The sequence below is a fragment of the Dendrobium catenatum genome, unplaced genomic scaffold (assembly GCF_001605985.2).
Source record: "Dendrobium catenatum unplaced genomic scaffold, ASM160598v2 fragScaff_scaffold_621, whole genome shotgun sequence".
Classification (NCBI taxonomy): domain Eukaryota; kingdom Viridiplantae; phylum Streptophyta; class Magnoliopsida; order Asparagales; family Orchidaceae; genus Dendrobium; species Dendrobium catenatum.
This window is the reverse complement of record NW_021319083.1, coordinates 30742899-30761056: the sequence shown is the minus strand read 5'-3', so window position 1 is coordinate 30761056 and position 18158 is coordinate 30742899. Positions and strand designations below refer to the sequence as shown.

At 37.2% G+C, this 18158-nt stretch overlaps 1 protein-coding gene across 2 annotated transcripts; it reads left to right on the top strand.

Annotated features, from left to right (window-relative positions):
- Positions 1 to 2656: 2656 nt before the first annotated feature.
- LOC110096380 (transaldolase) lies at positions 2657 to 16791 on the top strand. 2 transcript variants are annotated; one of them, XM_028695307.1, is made up of 7 exons: positions 2657 to 2941; positions 4195 to 4366; positions 4539 to 4588; positions 13406 to 13706; positions 14681 to 14869; positions 14937 to 15119; positions 16300 to 16791. In XM_028695307.1, exons 1-7 carry the CDS (start codon positions 2757 to 2759, stop codon positions 16543 to 16545), a joined length of 1326 nt encoding a protein of 441 aa, XP_028551140.1. In that variant the 5' UTR covers positions 2657 to 2756; the 3' UTR covers positions 16546 to 16791. The 2 variants fall into 2 exon arrangements, with proteins under 2 accessions (XP_028551140.1, XP_020677954.1); XM_020822295.2 differs by having other exon boundaries at positions 2661 to 2941; positions 4198 to 4366.
- Positions 16792 to 18158: the final 1367 nt, after the last annotated feature.

Below are 18158 nucleotides of genomic sequence, written 5' to 3'. Positions count from 1 at the left end.
ACGTCCCAAAACTCATGCAGACGGTCAGCTTATCATTCGCAAGCCAAATGACCTCCTGAACCTTTAACAAGCACACAATAATTTCTTGCAGCGATCCGACCAGCCCACAAGAACTGCTTCTCCAATCCGCGACAGCATAATGAATATGGACATTTAATTTCCATAAATTAAATTTCCTTTCCCATGGAAATTAAATGTCGGTTGGATTTGCTCCTCACGGCTGCATGCTAAGCCGGAAATCCCCCCAAGTGACCTGTTCGTCCGCCTCCATCGCTGGTCTAAAAACAAGCTGTCAAATCCAACCCGATGCTGATGCCATATGCATGCAGATGCTCAAGAAGTCTCGCTCCTGATTCTTGCAATCAATAACGAACTTCTGCTTCCATTTTAACCCGTCCGCACCGGTCAATAAGACAATAACCCGTCCAAGATCCGTCTGCGGCAACCCAGCACCCGATTTCACGTGAAAACCCCGCACACCGAACCAAGATCCTCCGGCTTTCTTTCTCCGAGCTAAAGTCGCCTCCGATCGCGGCACCGGCAGCCACCACCTCCTCTCTCTGACAGAACACTTCCTCCTTCCTTGATCGCCACCAGGGCTCTGATACCAAATGTAGAAACTAGGGAGGAAGATCTTGTTGAGAGATCTTCTTGTTGCAAGATCTAGAGAGGGAGAGAACCGTGAGCCAAAAATGCTTCAAACTTCTTTATTCCCTTGGCTGCCTATTACAAGCCTAAAGACCTCCTATATATAGGCACAAAAGCTATACAAAGAGCAACACTATTGGCCATACATGCCAAACAAGACACCTACACAAAAGCAAACCTAAATCTATGAACAAATATCTAACAATCTCCACCTTGGTCCTAGATTTTATAAAAAAAAAAAGATAAACATTGTTCTTTAAAGAACAGTCAAAGAATGATCCTGTCAGTCTCCTCCGCCAAAAGCATCCACCGACATTCTAGCTCCACCTCCCGACAGATCTTCTGTAGCACTGCATCCAACGCAGCCAATCCCGAGCACCCCTAGCCCGGCTTCCGCACCCTGTGCATCCACTAGGTCCCTGCGCCTCACTGCCCGCGCCCTGCACCTCCAGCCAGAGTCCAACGCTATCAGCCCCGCGCCTTGCACTCATGTGGTCTGTCACCGACCACATCCTGCACGTATCCACCCGTGCAGCGAGCCCTGCACCTTCACCAGCGCTCCGCTCGTCACCAGTGCCCCGCGCTCCTTTGAGGCCTCCTCGTGCACCGCACAACCTCGCATCTCCAAGCGCACCACACTTTCATCCCTGCTCTCCAAGAACAGTCGACACTACCTCAGTGTCTCCCAGACTCCACCTGAAGTCCAAAATTCCACCACAAAGAAGATTTAATCTCTTCTTTAAAGATCTGAACCGATCTTTTAATCAAAGAACAGAAAATTGCATCCAAGCTAGTCAAGACCGATCGAAAATTGATTCAAGATCAAGCAAAAAATCTGGTCTCCGTGAGATCCGCCTGTTCCAGATTTTCGATTCTTTCTCACCTACAAACCCGCATGCCAAAACCAGCTTCCCTCTGATCCCGACACCGGACGTCCCAAAACTCATGCAGACGGTCAGCTTATCATTCGCAAGCCAAATGACCTCCTGAACCTTTAACAAGCACACAATAATTTCTTGCAGCGATCCGACCAGCCCACAAGAACTGTTTCTCCAATCCGCGACAGCATAATGAATATGGACATTTAATTTCCATAAATTAAATTTCCTTTCCCATGGAAATTAAATGTCGGTTGGATTTGCTCCTCACGGCTGCATGCTAAGCCGGAAATCCCCCCAAGTGACCTGTTCGTCCGCCTCCATCGCTGGTCTAAAAACAAGCTGTCAAATCCAACCCGATGCTGATGCCATATGCATGCAGATGCTCAAGAAGTCTCGCTCCTGATTCTTGCAATCAATAACGAACTTCTGCTTCCGTTTTAACCCGTCCGCACCGGTCAATAAGACAATAACCCGTCCAAGATCCGTCTGCGGCAACCCAGCACCCGATTTCACGTGAAAACCCCGCACACCGGACCAAGATCCTCCGGCTTTCCTTCTCCGAGCTGAAGTCGCCTCCGATCGCGGCACCGGCAGCCACCACCTCCTCTCTCTGACAGAACACTTCCTCCTTCCTTGATCGCCACCAGGGCTCTGATACCAAATGTAGAAACTAGGGAGGAAGATCTTGTTGAGAGATCTTCTTGTTGCAAGATCTAGAGAGGGAGAGAGGAGGGGGGAGAAGAGAGAAGGAGAGAACCGTGAGCCAAAAATGCTTCAAACTTCTTTATTCCATTGGCTGCCTATTACAAGCTTAAAGACATCCTATATATAGGCACAAAAAGCCATACAAAGAGCAACACTATTGGTCATACATGCCAAACAAGACACCTACACAAAAGCAAACCTAAATCTATGAACAAATATCTAACAATCTCCACCTTGGTCCTAGATTTTATAAAAAAAATTATATCTACTAAATAATATCTTAATATATAAATTATATATATATTACTGCGAATTGTAGAAATAAATCCTTTTTTTTTTTGGGAAATGTAGAAATAAATCCTCAATCAACATCAAGACTGAGGTTACGGGCGGCCCGACTCTTACCAACCCTCCCAACGACCAATAGTGGCGGGGGGTCTATAAACAGATCTCTCTTCCTACCTAATGTCCTTCTCTTCTCTCCCAAAGCCCTAAATTCTCTCTCTTCTCTCTTTGGGATCTATGGCTTCGGTATCTAAGCTCACCTGCTCTAGTTTTGCGGGCGCAGCTTCGCTTTCCTCGACGGCATCCCGATCGTCAGAGCCCAAGCTTTCTGTTGGCTTCCGATTGCGGGCTCCGATCGGGCGGCGCTCTTCTTCTTTGAGCCTTTCTGTAAGCGGAAATCGCGCCGGGGGATTCTCCTTGATGTGAGTTTCTCTTGCTGTTATCTTCCGGATTTTTTTTTCTCTTCAATGTTTCTTGACCAATGCATGGTAAAATTACCTTTTTTTTCCCCGAGCCATTTCCCGCTATTGGGCAGTTGTAAGGATGCTGATGCATAATTAAGGATTGTAAAAAGGTAAATTTTTTTATTAATGGTGAGGAACTGGACTTCCTCGCGAAGCGAAGTTAGAAGCAACTATACATGTCAGGTAGGTTTGAAAGGTTTGAAGGACAAACAATATGTGATCGAGGAAGTTAGTTTTGTGTACTTTTTGAGGGAACAAGTTACTGTGATTGTTGCTTTTCATACCGTTATAGTAATGGGCCTGACGACTCTGTATTGACATGAAGATGACAAATTTCAGTATTTGTCTCCTTATGCTAATATTTGGAGCATGTTAGTACCATTTCATGGCTAATGTAAAGGACCCTTAAGCTAATTATGGATCTTGATACCCAAATAATGCAATACCTTGAAGCTGGAAGATTCCTTTAGTGATAACTTTGTTATTGAAAAAATGTTTGGAAATTTCTTTACTTCTATAAATTGGAAATGTGAATGAAAAAGTAATTCATCATCAGCATGATCGTCATCAATAGTTCTTTGTTGGATATTTGGGTTGGCTTTATAAATCCTCTATTTATTCTTGTTGAGTGCTACAGGAGGTTTAAAACTATTGTGCACGAATCTTTTTGCTTGACTTCAATCCAAATTAATTTTGGCTAAACCATTTTATTTTATAAACCTTCGACAGAAATATTGTCAACTTGCCTTATTTTTATATTTTGTACCCTTAGTTGTATATGCTCAAACTATCAAGTCTATTTTTCATTGACTTATTTTCTCTCAGTGCCGATTCCACCATCTGTTTGATGTAATTATTTCTCAATCTATATTACCAAGATATGCCATATATCCATCTTAGCATTCTTAATCTTTCTCTAACATTTTCATTTTTTGCAGCTAAGCTAATTTATGTTCTATAAAATTTACCTTTAAAGCTCAACAAAAATTATGTTATTACAAAAGTAAGGGCTATGTATATCTCCATTCTTTGCTAGAAAGTATTCCACTAGTCAGAGTTGCATGTTATATGCAGATTGAGGTCGTACTATTTGCTTTTGTTGATTGTGTTTTACTTTGCTTCTTCTTCCCTTTAATTTGGGTATTGCATTGTTGTCACTCCGAGATTAGTTAAGTTTTTTCTTCCGATGGATAACTTGTTCTTGCGTAAAGCAGTGTGAAGTGTTCTCAAGATGGAAATGGATCCACGACAAAGCGAACAACCCTCCACGACCTATATGAAAGCCAAGGACAATCACCGTGGTATGATAATCTCTGCCGTCCTGTTACAGATCTTTTGCCGCTCATAGCTAGTGGGGTTAGGGGTGTCACCAGCAATCCAACGGTAATTTAATTAGTCATATGCTATATGTTTATGCTTTTCTTAGATATCAGAGCTTCTAGAATGTCAAACTGTGCATGTGTCACATGGGTGTTTGTATTTGCATGAACATTTACATGCCTTCATTATCCGTTTAATCATTTTGGTGTTGAGTTTTCTATCTTATTTATGACAGATCTTTCAGAAGGCGATCTCGTCATCCAATGCTTATGATGAACAATTCGGGTAATACTCAACAAATATAATCTTTTTTTTTTTTAATGTTTTCTTGCTTAGTTTGTAGATCTAATAATTGCATATCTTTTTCATGCCCTCTTTTTAACATTTAGTAATTAGTTTGAATCATTTGATTGGCAGATGCTAGAATTTTTGTCCTAAATCATAAAGGATATTTTGTATTTTGCTCTAGGCGTTTATATTTTTTTTAATATTTTCTATTGAATAGGATCCCACTGAAACCGACCCTCTTTTTTATTTGGAAAAGAAAACATTTTTTACAAAGTATACTTCCAAATGAGATCATTACCCGCCTCAAAGGAGAATATGAAAGTAGAGGATAAGAAAACTCCACATCAGAGAACACAAGTAGTTAATTTAAGAATATACATAGCCATGTATGGGATTCTAACTATCACAATCTAAGCACAACCAATCTTCACATTGTGTGGCCTGTTCTAACGAGGTCATCTGAAAGCGTGAATCCCAGGAAGAGCTAAAAGTAGCAGGAGAGGTTTCAAAGTGGGCTGCATTATGATTTACTCAAATTTGTTGTGTGCTAAATTATTCTAACTCTATTTTATGCATGTATTTTTGTATTAGCTTTTACTTGTGTTACATTTGTCTGTCTATTTTTCTTTTCTAATTATTTTACAATAATACGCATCTTTTTTTAATTTGGATGCCCTCCTCAACCCGTACATGCCCAAACAACCACATTAATTTTGCTAACTTATTATCAATCGTTTCAATTCCCCAATTTCCTTGTTATAATAATTTTCCAGTACCCTTGGTCTAGCACATACTAGTTTTAGCTTTTCAATTATTCCACACCCAATGTAGCTCTCTATGATTTCTTTGCTACCCGACTGATGTTGTAATTAACATAGTCTTGATTACTTGATTTTTATTTGCAGCAAGCTTCATATTTGCTGGTGAGACGAGAGAAACGTATGGTCTATCTTGGGCATAACTAGTAATTTAAGAGAAGTTAGAGATGGGGGCCCATGGGATGGATGGGTTTGTGGCTGTATAGTATTGAAATAAATGGATTGTTTTGGGATTAGGTAACTACGAAGTGGGTTATGCTGGCATGTAATGCAGAGTTTATTTTTGGAGATATTAAGAAGAGATGGAGGAGCTATTTGCTATTTGTGAAGGTGAGGCTGAAAAGGTGCACTTTGAGTTGATTATGGAGGTTTATGCTGGAAAGAAGAAGGTCCATAGGCATTGAATAAATGAAACTTGAACAACAAGAAGGTCCATAAGCATGTAATGTAGCCAGAAGATGAAAGTTATTGATAGAGACCACTTGAATATTCCAAGTGATTCCTATCGGATCTTCGCCAAAACACAATTATTCCGCTGTTTTCAATAGAAAACAGCCACCAAACAATGGAAAATCTGAGAAACTAGGGAGAAAACGTTGGGAAAACAATAGTAACAATTGTATTCCACTAGTAGACAAACAAAACCAAAGCAAGATACAATGTTCTTCAATTCGAGAGGAAGAACAACTCTCCAACAATCTCCGGCAACGCCAAGAGCCCAAGCAAGAAAACCTAGAAGACAAAACTCATTCAAAATCAAGGTGAAAACCTAATCCCCTCATAACTCCCTATTAATACAATCTAATTCAAATTAAAAGCAAAAGGACTACTCTACCCTTCCTTCTCCCTCCAAAAACACTTAACCCATGTTTGAATTGCAAGTGGACCCCACTCCCTGGCTCCCTCTCTCTTCCGCGCGGCTCCTCTGCGTCCGTCGCCTATAGAACTGGATCGGCTGGGCCGGTCCAGGTAGAGCCGGTCCAAGCTGGACCGGCATAACATTTATTTGATTAACTCTTTAGTACAAGGACTAAAAAGTACCAGACAAATACTAAAATACGTGAGTACTCAGTTCCCAACATATCAAACAATCGACCAATTGAGGTCTATATACTGATGACAAGCATGGAAAAAACTTATAGTTTTGAATTACAAGTATAGATTACTTGTCTATCATCAACCCTCTAGCTACATATCAGTTTACTCCGAAGAATGGAAGTGGTAATACAATTAGAAAAATCAGGAGGAGGCAACATCTATGCTTCAACTAAATATCATTAAGAATGGATAGGACATTTAACAAGCTTGGGGTTGTAATGTTGAGAAGGACCATCATTGATCCCATCTAGAAAATGTAGTGACAAGGCTCTAATACACTGCAAGAACATGCAAAAACTTTGCATGCATCACCTAAAATAACTGCAGATATAGCACTGATACACCCCAAGAACATGCAAAAACTTCCTGAAAGTGGCCTGATTAGGTAACAAATCCTCAGCATAATAAGGAGTGACATTAATTTTAAAAGAAAAAGCAATTAGAAACACAATAAATTCTAGCTTTATTAAGTAATAGTATGACATAGAGTCTCTTGTAAAAAATATTATTTTGGTGGAGTACAAGCACATATATGCTAGATATGACTATAGTATAGTCTGATTCCATATCAACAAATATAAGAATTAATATAGTTGATAACTTTTGAATCTGCAGTGTGTATGGTATTTTTTTCATATAGTCAACAAATAACTCGGGAAAATGAATAATAGAAAATGAAGAAGAATCAAATATGATGAATACAAGTTTAATGAAGGAGGACCTAAAAGTCATTTTAAGGGATAGATAGCTTCAAAGGAAAAAAGAAAAAGCTTCAAAGGATGCAAAATCCAAGCAGGACTTAAAATTGGCAACTACTTTTAAATAGAATAGCTGATTTGGGAGTAATTATTAGACAATAAGGTTCCGATATTTTGGCTTTAAATCACATTATATTTATTCTTGATAAAGGATGATATTATTAAAGACTTCCTTGATAAATGGTTTTTATTTGGCAAAACTCAAACAATTTTTATTGTAATTTGCTAGATTCATGACATATATCAAAAGAGAAAATCAATGTTTTGATGACCAATAGGGAGATGAATCATAACAAATATTCACGTAAAAGTCTATTGAAAGACTCAACTAAACAAACAACTTTATTAGAAACCAACCGAACTTGAATTTGGATTTGGCCTCGTTCTAAATTAGTTTCGTATGTAAATTGAAAGTAGAGAATTGGTGCAAGCACAAGTGCACGATCAAGTTTCAGATTCGTAGGTTCATCTTATAACTGAGAATATTCTTCTTTATCATTATAGGAAGGGGATTATTGTCCTCAATATCTTTAGTAAGATTAATGCTGGGGTTTCTAAAAGATCTATCATAAGTGGGATGGTTTAAGATTTAGCTATTGAATGATATTGACCTTAAGAAATATTTGTTCTTATATTGTTTTTTGACAAGAGAGTGAGAATCAATAGTATTATCATCATCATCATCAACATAGAATGGATTTGATATGCTTAAGAAATCTTGTTGTGTTTTTGAGGGCTGATAGCTACAAAATTGTCATTATAAAGGAGATTATGGTACTTTCTATGGCTTTGATTCCTGTAGGAAATAGTAGTAGGCTTAAACTTAACACTGACTAATCTATACAAGTATTCTTACCGTGCAGACTGTGCAGTGCATGATCTAAGCAAATATTTCAAGCTTAATGACTTTATTAAGCCTTTGGTCAATGTTCTCTGCCTTGTATTTAATTATTTCTAACCCATCCTATAGTCATGATGGTATGTATCAAGTAATAATATGCAGATATGCTAACAAGTAAAGCTGCAGCTAGCAGGAAATGTAATCTATACACATTAATTGAACGAAATGTAAAGCTGTAAATACAATTTAAAGGCATATTTAGCTATTGACTTAGGTTATGCTAGTGTTAAGATAAATAGTAAGATCAACTAAGTTAAGTTCATGACATGAAATTTGTAGTATTTGCAACTCCTCAGTTTATAGCAAGTCAAAGCAAGAAAACGCATTTGATAAGGTTATGTATTTTAGCAGAAATATTTTAGCATAATTTTTATGCATGAAACTAGTTTTGTCATTAAAAAAAAAGTCAATCTAAACTTTTATGTTGGTTTCAAATACTTTAAATTGCAATGTATATACAATGTTTAACTAATGTTGCTGCAAGGAAGAAACCTAACTCTATTAAATTTTGTCGTGAGTTTTATAGGATGCCAGAAGAAAGGAAGAAGATGCTCTCTTCTTTTCGGCCAGTTAGTCCAAAGTGGATAGTAGGCCAGTTTGAGTAAATTAGATCTGAATGAATTCAATTGAACTGATTTGAGTTTGACTGGTCTAGTGAATTGGTTCAGTTTGTCTACCCAATTTGGCTAGACGATTCAAGTTGTCCTTAGTTTAAGTTAGGATTGAGTTCAGTTGTGTAGGTCCTTTTTGGATTCAAGATTTGAATGAGGTTTCAATAAATTTCAATCAATTTTGTTAGGTCACATGGTCAAAATTCTTATGTCGTGGGGATGATTAAGGAAGCATGGTTGAGTTTTAAATTATTAATAATAATAATATTATTATTATTAGTCAAAGCAAGAATTATTTTTTAGAGGATTTTAGGGAATGGTAGGCTTCTTTAAGGAAGATTTGGAGTGTTAGAGATCAGGAAGAGTGAAATAAGAAATCTGATTTTTTTCAGGTGACTCGTTTGCAATTTTTCCATGTGATTGAGTCCCGATTTGATATCAAATTAATCTATGAAGGAGGCTTGATAATACTTTGATATTAAATTGGCTTAAAATAGTAGAGTTTTCTTTCTTCACTTGTTTTATTTTTCTTTTTCGTACACAGCTTGATAACTAGCAGGTAAATTGAGAAGAAGAGAAATATAAAGAGATGTTTGAGGTGGATGTTGACAAGTTGAAGGGTTTGTTGTTGTGTAGCGGTGAGCTAGGATTAAATTGTGATTAGTGATGGGTAGAGAGGGGTATTGGACTAGGCGGGCTGGTTTAGCTCATAATGGATGGGATCAATTTGGAGCATTGCCCAAACTTGATTCAACCCGGTAATCGGGTTGGAAGTTCAGGCCAAGTCTAAGCATTTTTCAAGTCGAATAAGCTGGTGTAGTCCAATAATGATATTTGTTAGGGTTGTGTCATATGGGGATATTCTTACCCAAATTTGACTAAAATTGCAATTTGATTATGTTAAAACTAGGAATTTGAGAAGAAAAGCCTTACTTTATTGCATAAATTCATCCCTATATATAGATCTATATAAGATATTTAATAAGGAAACATATAACTATATAATATTGAAATATAAGTCTTCCTAAATCAGCTACCCATCTATGGAAGGTGTTTCAACGTGATTCATGAGAGCTTCCCACGGATTGCTCTCTGTGACCGTTAGATCCTTTGCACCATGAACGGTTGGATTCTAACACTCCCCCTCAAGCTGGTAATACATATATCTCATTCCCAGCTTGGTAATTAATCACACAAAGTAGAGTTATCAAGTTCCTTGGTGCACCATATAGCCCTCTATTAGCTTCAGATATTGTGACAACTGCAAATGATAGCTATGAAGGCTATATCAAGCAGGGTAGCAATGAAGGCTGCATTGGTTATAGATAGGATAACAAACACAAGAGAAAACCGACAATGAAGGCGATGATGGGAACCTATCCTCAAAATTCCGACAATGAAGGCCGGTGGTGGGAATTTTGTGTTCCTCAGGTTTCCAGTAATGAAGGTTGCATTGTGTTATAGTAGCAATAAAGGCTGATTTGACAACAATAAAGGTTGATTTGATTATGTCAGCAATAAAGGCTGATTTGATCAGCAATAAAGGCTGATTTGATCAGCAATAAAGGCTGATTTGCTTGTATCAACAATAAAGGCTGATTTGATTATATCAGCAATAAAGGATGATAGTGGAAACTTTGTACAGTTCTTCAAGGTGGTACAGTCCAGCTCTCTCCTTAGCACGTCCAATTGTCTTCCCCGATTTCTGGTCCTGTGACTGCAAGTGAGAGGATGTATTTGGTTTTTCAAGAGATATCAGGAGTCATCTCAGTTTATCAATATCTTCTTTATTGAATTCTCCAAGACTGGACTGTGCTTCTGGGTTGGGCTGACTTGTTTCAGTTCTTTGATTCCACTCTTACTAGGGGGTTTTCCATGTATATTCCAGCAAATTTCCTTTGTGTGTCTTGATTTCTTGCAATAACTGCATCAAAGTAAGTAATTGTCTTTGAATTTTGAGAAATCTTTACCTTTCTCCTTCAATGTTTCTTTGCTCATCACCATTGTTGAACTTTCAACAACCTTTGGTGCTAACATCACTCCTCGTCGGCTTTCTTACGTGCGGATGAGAGAAATGGTTTCATTGAGTGACGGCGTCTCCTCTTTGCCAAGGATTTGGACTCTAACTTGGTCAAATTCTATATTTAGTCCTGCAATAAAATCATAAACTCTATCTTTTTCAATAAAGTTCTTTAGGATCGCAGCATTTTCCGAACATCTGGTTTCTACGCATCTATAGTGATCAAGTTCTTGCCACATATTTTATAGAAGGGTGGCATACTCCGTCACGGTCTTACTCTCCTACTTTGTGCTTCTAACTTTGACTTTAATTTTAAAGATTTGAGCTACATCTCGAGCTTTGGAGAAGGCCTGTCTAGCAGCATCCCATATGTCTTTTGCAGTGTAAAGGAACATAAATGTATCGCTAATTTTTAGAGTCATGGAGTTCCACAACCATGACATAATCATGGAGTCTGTTTCATCCCACACTCTAAATTTAGGATCTCCTTTTGGTCCTCCTCCAAGGAGTTGGTGTACTTTCCCTTTCCCTTTCAAGTAAGTCTTCACAAATTGAGACCACTTTAGGTAGTTTATTCCTATTTAGACGATAGGAAGGTTGCATGCTTTGGAGGCTACGTCGTCCTTGGTATACCATCGACTCCTCAGTTTGGTCAATGCTCTGTGAGGAATTGATTTATGACATTATGATAGTAATTGAGACTATTTGTATGTCTTTTGGTAGCAATGAAGACTTCCAAGATTTTTCTATTCGACAATAAAGGTCGATTTCGATTTTTTTTGGAAAAATAAAACAAAATTTTCCCTGTTAATTGAACCGGGCCAAGCCGAGTCTTTAAAGGACTCGGGTTGGGTACCTAGGGCACGCACATTGTGCCTCTTCGATCGCAAACGCGCACGGTTCCGCCTCTCCAGCTGCAAGCGGGAGCCACGCACGGGCGGCGGGTGTTCGGTTGGCGGCGGCTTCGGCGTTAGTGCAGCTAGGGTGCAGGTTGTTCGGCTCGGATCGGAAGCGGACTAGACGCGGTGAGAGCCTTGTGTTGTCCTTCGGCTTCGACTTCCGTTCGACTTCTTCATGTCGACAGTGGATGAGGCAGTCGCAACAGGCTTCGCATGGTTTGGCTTCTCTTCCGATCCCTTCCTCTTTCTTTTTCTCCTTCGGCTTCCAGCTCTGTCTTCCGGTGGCTTCTTCTTCCTCTTGTCCTCCTTCGGCGATCTAGGATCTTTCTTCCACGGCCTTTCCATGGCAATAAAGGCCGTTGGCTCTGATACCATGTTAAAACTAGGAATTTGAGAAGAAAAGCCTTACTTTATTGCATAAGTTCATCCCTATATATAGATATATACAAGATATTTAATAAGGAAACATATAACTACATAATAATGAAATATAACTCTTCCTAAATCAGCTGCCCATCTATGAAAGGTGTTTCAATGTGATTCATGAGAGCTTCCCACGGATTTCACTCTGTGGCCGTCAGATCCTTTGCACCATGAACGGTTGGATTCTAACAGATTAGATAATTTGGGTCAACATGGAACTTATTATTAAAACTTGCTTAAGCTTGGTTTTTTCTCTGGTCGAATCGATCAAACAAGGTGTTCACTCAACCCATGCTAGGTCTAGTAATGAGGAGGGCTTTGATTGGTGAAGTGCAATGTTTATTCCTAGATATATTGGGAAGATATTGGAATAATTGTTTGCTTTTGTGAAGGTAGGGAAAGGAGTTTCATGTCTAGTTGACTAAGTGTGAACATGGCTTGTATGTTGGAACGAAGGTATAGTAACCATGAAATTATGGCAATGATAAACAACATAAAGGAAAAGAAAAGAATAATTCATTTCATTTAGAATGAAAACTTTACCTTGATTTATTTTTCCTAAGCTATCCCAGTTTTAAATTATTTAGTCTTTTTGTATACTATATATTTTGTTCGTTTGGCTCTTTGAAAGAAATGACATATCAAAACTGCTTTTATTCAATTTTTCTTAGGCGTATGATTAGTTATTCTGAAAGTGTCATGGATCTAATATTAGTGGAAAGGTTGGATTTAAAGTAAAAAAAAAAAAAGAAGTATCCATCTTGCTGTGGTGCAAGAATGATGTAAATGGAAATGATCCAGGAAAAGCTTCTTCCTCAGTGATGTTCCGTCGGATTAAAGTCATCAGATTAAAGCTTCTACATAAGCAGCAGTGAAGGTTCCACTAGTACCTAAGGGTGGTTCACATTCCTTTTTTAATCAATCTATTCTAGTCACTTGAGTTTGAATTATTTAGGGAAGACATTTTCGGATTTCTAGTTTTGCTTTAGTAGATTACTTCTTTTACTTGTTTTTGCTGATTTGCTATGAATTTATGCGAAGAATGAATGATATCACTTGAAAGCTTCAGAACAGTAGCAGGTGATGAAGAGAGGGATTAGTGGTTAGAATTCATTTAAGTTCTGAAGATCTGAAATATATTGTATTGTTATTTGTTTTGGGTCATATCCGGCCTGCTTAAATTATACCTCTCTAGATCTTTGGCAGGAGTGGGACTTGGGGAAACAGTGGATCTTTTGTTATGCTTTTTAACACAAACTCTAAGTTCTCCTTTCTTGGACATTCAGGCAACTCATTGCGTCAGGAAACGATATTGAAAGTGCTTATTGGGAACTTGTCATAAAGGACATTCAAGATGCTTGCAAACTGTTTGAATCTATTTATGAGCAAACAGATGGAGGAGATGGTTATGTTTCAGTTGAAGTCTCTCCTAGACTTGCTAATGATACAGATGGTACCATTGAAGCTGCAAAATGGTTGCACAAAGCGGTTAGTCGTCCCAATGTTTACATAAAGATTCCAGCTACTGCAGATTGTGTTCCTTCTATCAAAGAAGTAATTTCCAACGGTATAAGCGTCAATGTTACGGTATGTTTACAATAATATGCTTTTCCAACCTATATATCTACAGTTCAGTTTCCATGCTAAAGGATGCTTGTTTATTGTTCTTTCTATTACTTTAAGTTTCACCCCTTAAAACTCATCTTTGAGAAAATTTATGTTGGTAATTCTTACATGAAATTTCTTACTTGCTCTCCTGTCAAATTTATATGTTATGATCTGGTAGAATGTAATTTTTTGGGATGTTTAGATCTGTTAGAATGCCATTTTTTAGCTTTTGTTGGTGTATTGCCAATATCTCAAGCCAAGATTACACTATTTTCTTAAAACTTTTTAAGGGTTTTCTATGGTCAAGCTCTTTTGTCCTCTTACGCTACCTGCATGCTAATCATTTAGGTTTCATTTGAGACGTCTTTCTTACTACTTCTTAAAGCAGCTTTTTAGTATAAAAATTAAAATGTTTGTACTAAAAAGCTACTTTAAGAAGCAGTAAAAAAATCGTCCCAAATGAAGCCTTAGTCTATTTCCTCATTGAGTAGTGTAGCTATTTTTATCTGACTCTTGTGGTATCTTTTATTCATCCACCTCTATGTAGATAAATATTTCTTGCTGTTTTTATTTCAATGATGCTTTTCATCTATCTATTAATCAATTTTCAAAAGTATATTACCACAGCCAATTTTTATCTAAAGTTCTTTTATTTTGTACGCTAAATTTGTGGCCAAGTTATTCCAAATCCCCTCCTAAGCTCCTCTTCTATTCCCCGTGTAATGAAAGATGGCCTTATAAACCGTCTTTCAGGGCCTGTCAATATTTCCAAACTTGCGCAACTGGGCTAGAAGAAAATCTTGAATTTCTTAGTACAGATTTCTGTTCTGGAGAGGTTTATGAGTACCACCTCTGATGGATGCTGCTGTTCCTATGTGCTTAGTTTAATATTTATAGGGTTTTACCTTGTAATGTTCTGAAGTTCTCATGAAGATGTATTTTTTTTCCTACAGCTGATATTCTCACTTGCTAGATATGAGGCAGTTATTGATGCTTACTTGGATGGTCTTGAGGCGTCTGGGCTAAGTGATTTATCTAGGGTAACTAGTGTGGCATCCTTCTTCGTCAGCCGTGTTGACACTCTTGTGGATAAACTGCTTGAAAAGATTGGGACACCTGAAGCACTTAATCTCCGAGGAAAGGTAAAATTTGCCACTGGATCTCTCTGTGTTTGAATATTTCATGTGTTTATTCGAAAATGTTATGCAGGCAGCTGTAGCTCAAGCAACCCTGGCATACAAGCTCTATCAGAAGAAATTTTCTGGACCCCGTTGGGATGCTTTAGTTAAGAAAGGTGCTAAGAAGCAGAGACTGCTATGGGCCTCAACAAGTGTCAAGAACCCTGCATATCCTGACACACTTTATGTTGATCCTTTAATCGGCCCTGACACGGTGAGTATTTGACTATTTATGCTACTTTTTTTTGCCATAGCCACTACATTTGATCAACATAAAAATAGTAAATAATTATGATAAAAATAGTATATTTTTGCTTTATATGAGATGGTGAGATAAAGGAAAAATAACTTTGTAGGATTTTGGGTACCAAATTTTGGTCTGTATGTGTCTAAAAGCTGGATTGGCTTTGCAAAAAAATAAAACAATAACAACATCAAGCCTTTATCTCACTATGTGGGGTTGACTACATGAATATTTTTTCTCCATTGTGTCTTAGTAAGAGTCAAATTCTCATTTAGATCTAGTAAATAAAGATAATTTCTAATACTTTCTAACCAATCTTTTTAGGTTTGCCTCTACTTTTTTAACATATGTTAGTTCTAGTTTGTCTGCTCTTCTAACTAGGTCATCAGAAGGTCAAAATTTTATGTGACAAAACCATCTAGGACGACTCTCTCTAATCTGATCTATCACTAAAGCTATCCCAACCTTTTCACGTATATACATAAAATATGCAATGTATCAATCAATTGCCTTATTGCACTCATCTTAAGGAAATCCAATGATTTTGAAACTCATTTGATCTAAATATCATGAGCCAATTTTTTTCCAATTAACTAATAGGAAAATTTAGTTTGGATGATTCTTAAAGTTGTTGAAGTTGCTTTGAAGTGAGTATAATACGTGTGAATAAATTGATTTTTTTTTTTACTTTTTTCAGAACAAAAATTTAATAGTTTTGAGATTCATCTTGATAAAAAATTTAACCAGAATATATTGAGCCAATTTTTTTTTCATATCTAATTAAATGAATTGATGCCTATATGTTCTCAACCTTTTGAGAATGTCCTTAAATTTGAATTACTTACCCTATTTTCAGTCTATGACATATGCAGATGATTAGGATATGCTAAAAGATAACGAGAGAAAGTCCAATGCAAATATAGGACCCTATTCTTGATAATTTGATAAATAGTTTGCATGCTAGGCTAATATTTGTAACTTTGGCTTCATTTAAGCTGCTTAAAATATTTTTTTAGTATAAAAATTTACTAAAAAGTTGCTTTAAGAAGCAATAAGAAAGCCGTTCCAAACGAAGCCTTCATCCGCACACATTTCTCTACTATAATTTGCATAATTTCTTATTTTCTTCTCAAACTTTGTCTGGTTTTAGGTGTCGACAATGCCCGATCAGGCCTTGCAAGCCTTCATCGACCATGGAACTGTCTCGAGGACCATCGACGCCAATGTTTCCGAGGCCGAAGGCGTCTATAATGCGCTTGAGAAGTTAGGTATTGACTGGAACGAGGTTGGGGCTCAGCTTGAGCTTGAGGGTGTCGACTCTTTTAAAAAGAGCTTCGACAACCTGCTTCTCAGCCTGCAAGAGAAAACTGACACTCTCGAACTGGTTAGCCATTAAGATTTCTCATTTGCCTTAAGAGTTCTTTTCCTTGCAATAACTGGCGCTGGATTTTACTATGTTCTACTAGAGATTTTTCTTTCATGTATTCCACAGCGCACATTCATATTTAGTTGGTGGGAATGCTATGTTCTGTTGTTTGTAATGTGCATTGTTGAGAAAGGATTGTAATATTGTGCTTGATCTTACATATATTTTATGGACTACATTATATAGAGAAATAAATTTGGTGGGTGTTTAGTTATATGATTTATTGACACATTGACTTGTTTAGGTGCAATTTAGGAATTTGCACCTTCTTGAACAATATATTGTAGTTGCAGGTTCTGGAGAGGAAGGAGAAGATTAGTGTAGTATGTGGCTTCTGGCATACTGAATTCCATCTTCACGACAGTTAATGAAGCATGTGCAAAGCATGAAATCATCACACTCGTTTTAAAATCGGGTCGGGTCCAACCCGGATTTTTCGGGTCTGAGTCCGGGTCGGATTTTCGTGTCATGTCAAATATTCACACCCCTACGTCTAAGAGGTTGCTAGGTGGTTGTCATTGCTGTTAGTCATACTGTTGTCTTGCAATAAAGATTGTTATTATCTTCACTGTTCAATAAAAAATAACAAAAAAAAAATATTGATCATTTTTTCATTTCATATTAAAATATAAATAAATAAAAAAATTATTTTAAATGACCTCTTAGTTAATCTTCCTCTATGAATTGATTAGTTGAGAGTTCAAATCATCTACCTAGGTCAACACCAACCCCTTTATTTTAATCTCCTATTCCACCTGTTTTTTTTTTTTGAGAGAAATCACCTACAGGCGAATTAGGTGTCACATCATTTTTTTTATATTGTATGTCAGTATTGTGTATCGAATGATATAATATATCTTGATTCACTTCTAAATCGTCCAGTAATCTCTCAAAATAATTTCTAGCTCCTTAGGCCTCCTACATATCAACCATCTCTTGAATGTCTTTTCACAGCGATCTACTGTCACCTAATTAGCTAAGGTAAGCGAGAAATTATTAGGTACGGAGTGCGGACGGGAGAACCGTCCGCTTCTCCCGTCCGCACGCTAGTATAAAACCGCGCTCGGTACCGTTCGGTACCACTCGGTATCATTGGGTACCGCTTGGTACTCTGTATCTGTGCGGACGGTTCTCACCCCGTCCGCACTCCGCACCTAATAATTTCTCAAGGTAAGCAGGGTAATCTATAGGAATACCTCAAAGTTCATTAGAGCTATAATGTCCTTGCTTCAATGCATCTCTTTACATTATACGCATGATATTTTAATCAAAATAAAAATGAATGTTTATTTTCCAAAAAAATAAGGGTGTTTTTTGAATATTTGTTGCAAAGTTGGATCTATTTTATGATTAATTATAAAAAAATTCAACTAAGAAAAATGGAATGAAAATATTAATTCATTTTTTACTACATTAATAGAGGAATTTAATAAATACAAAAATTATCTTTAATAGTTAATTTTTTTTAAGGATGAGACTTTCTTTAATTAATGAAAACTAAAGAAAATTTCATAAATTGAGATTATTCAAGAAATCAAGCACTCATATATATATATATATATATATATATATATATATATATA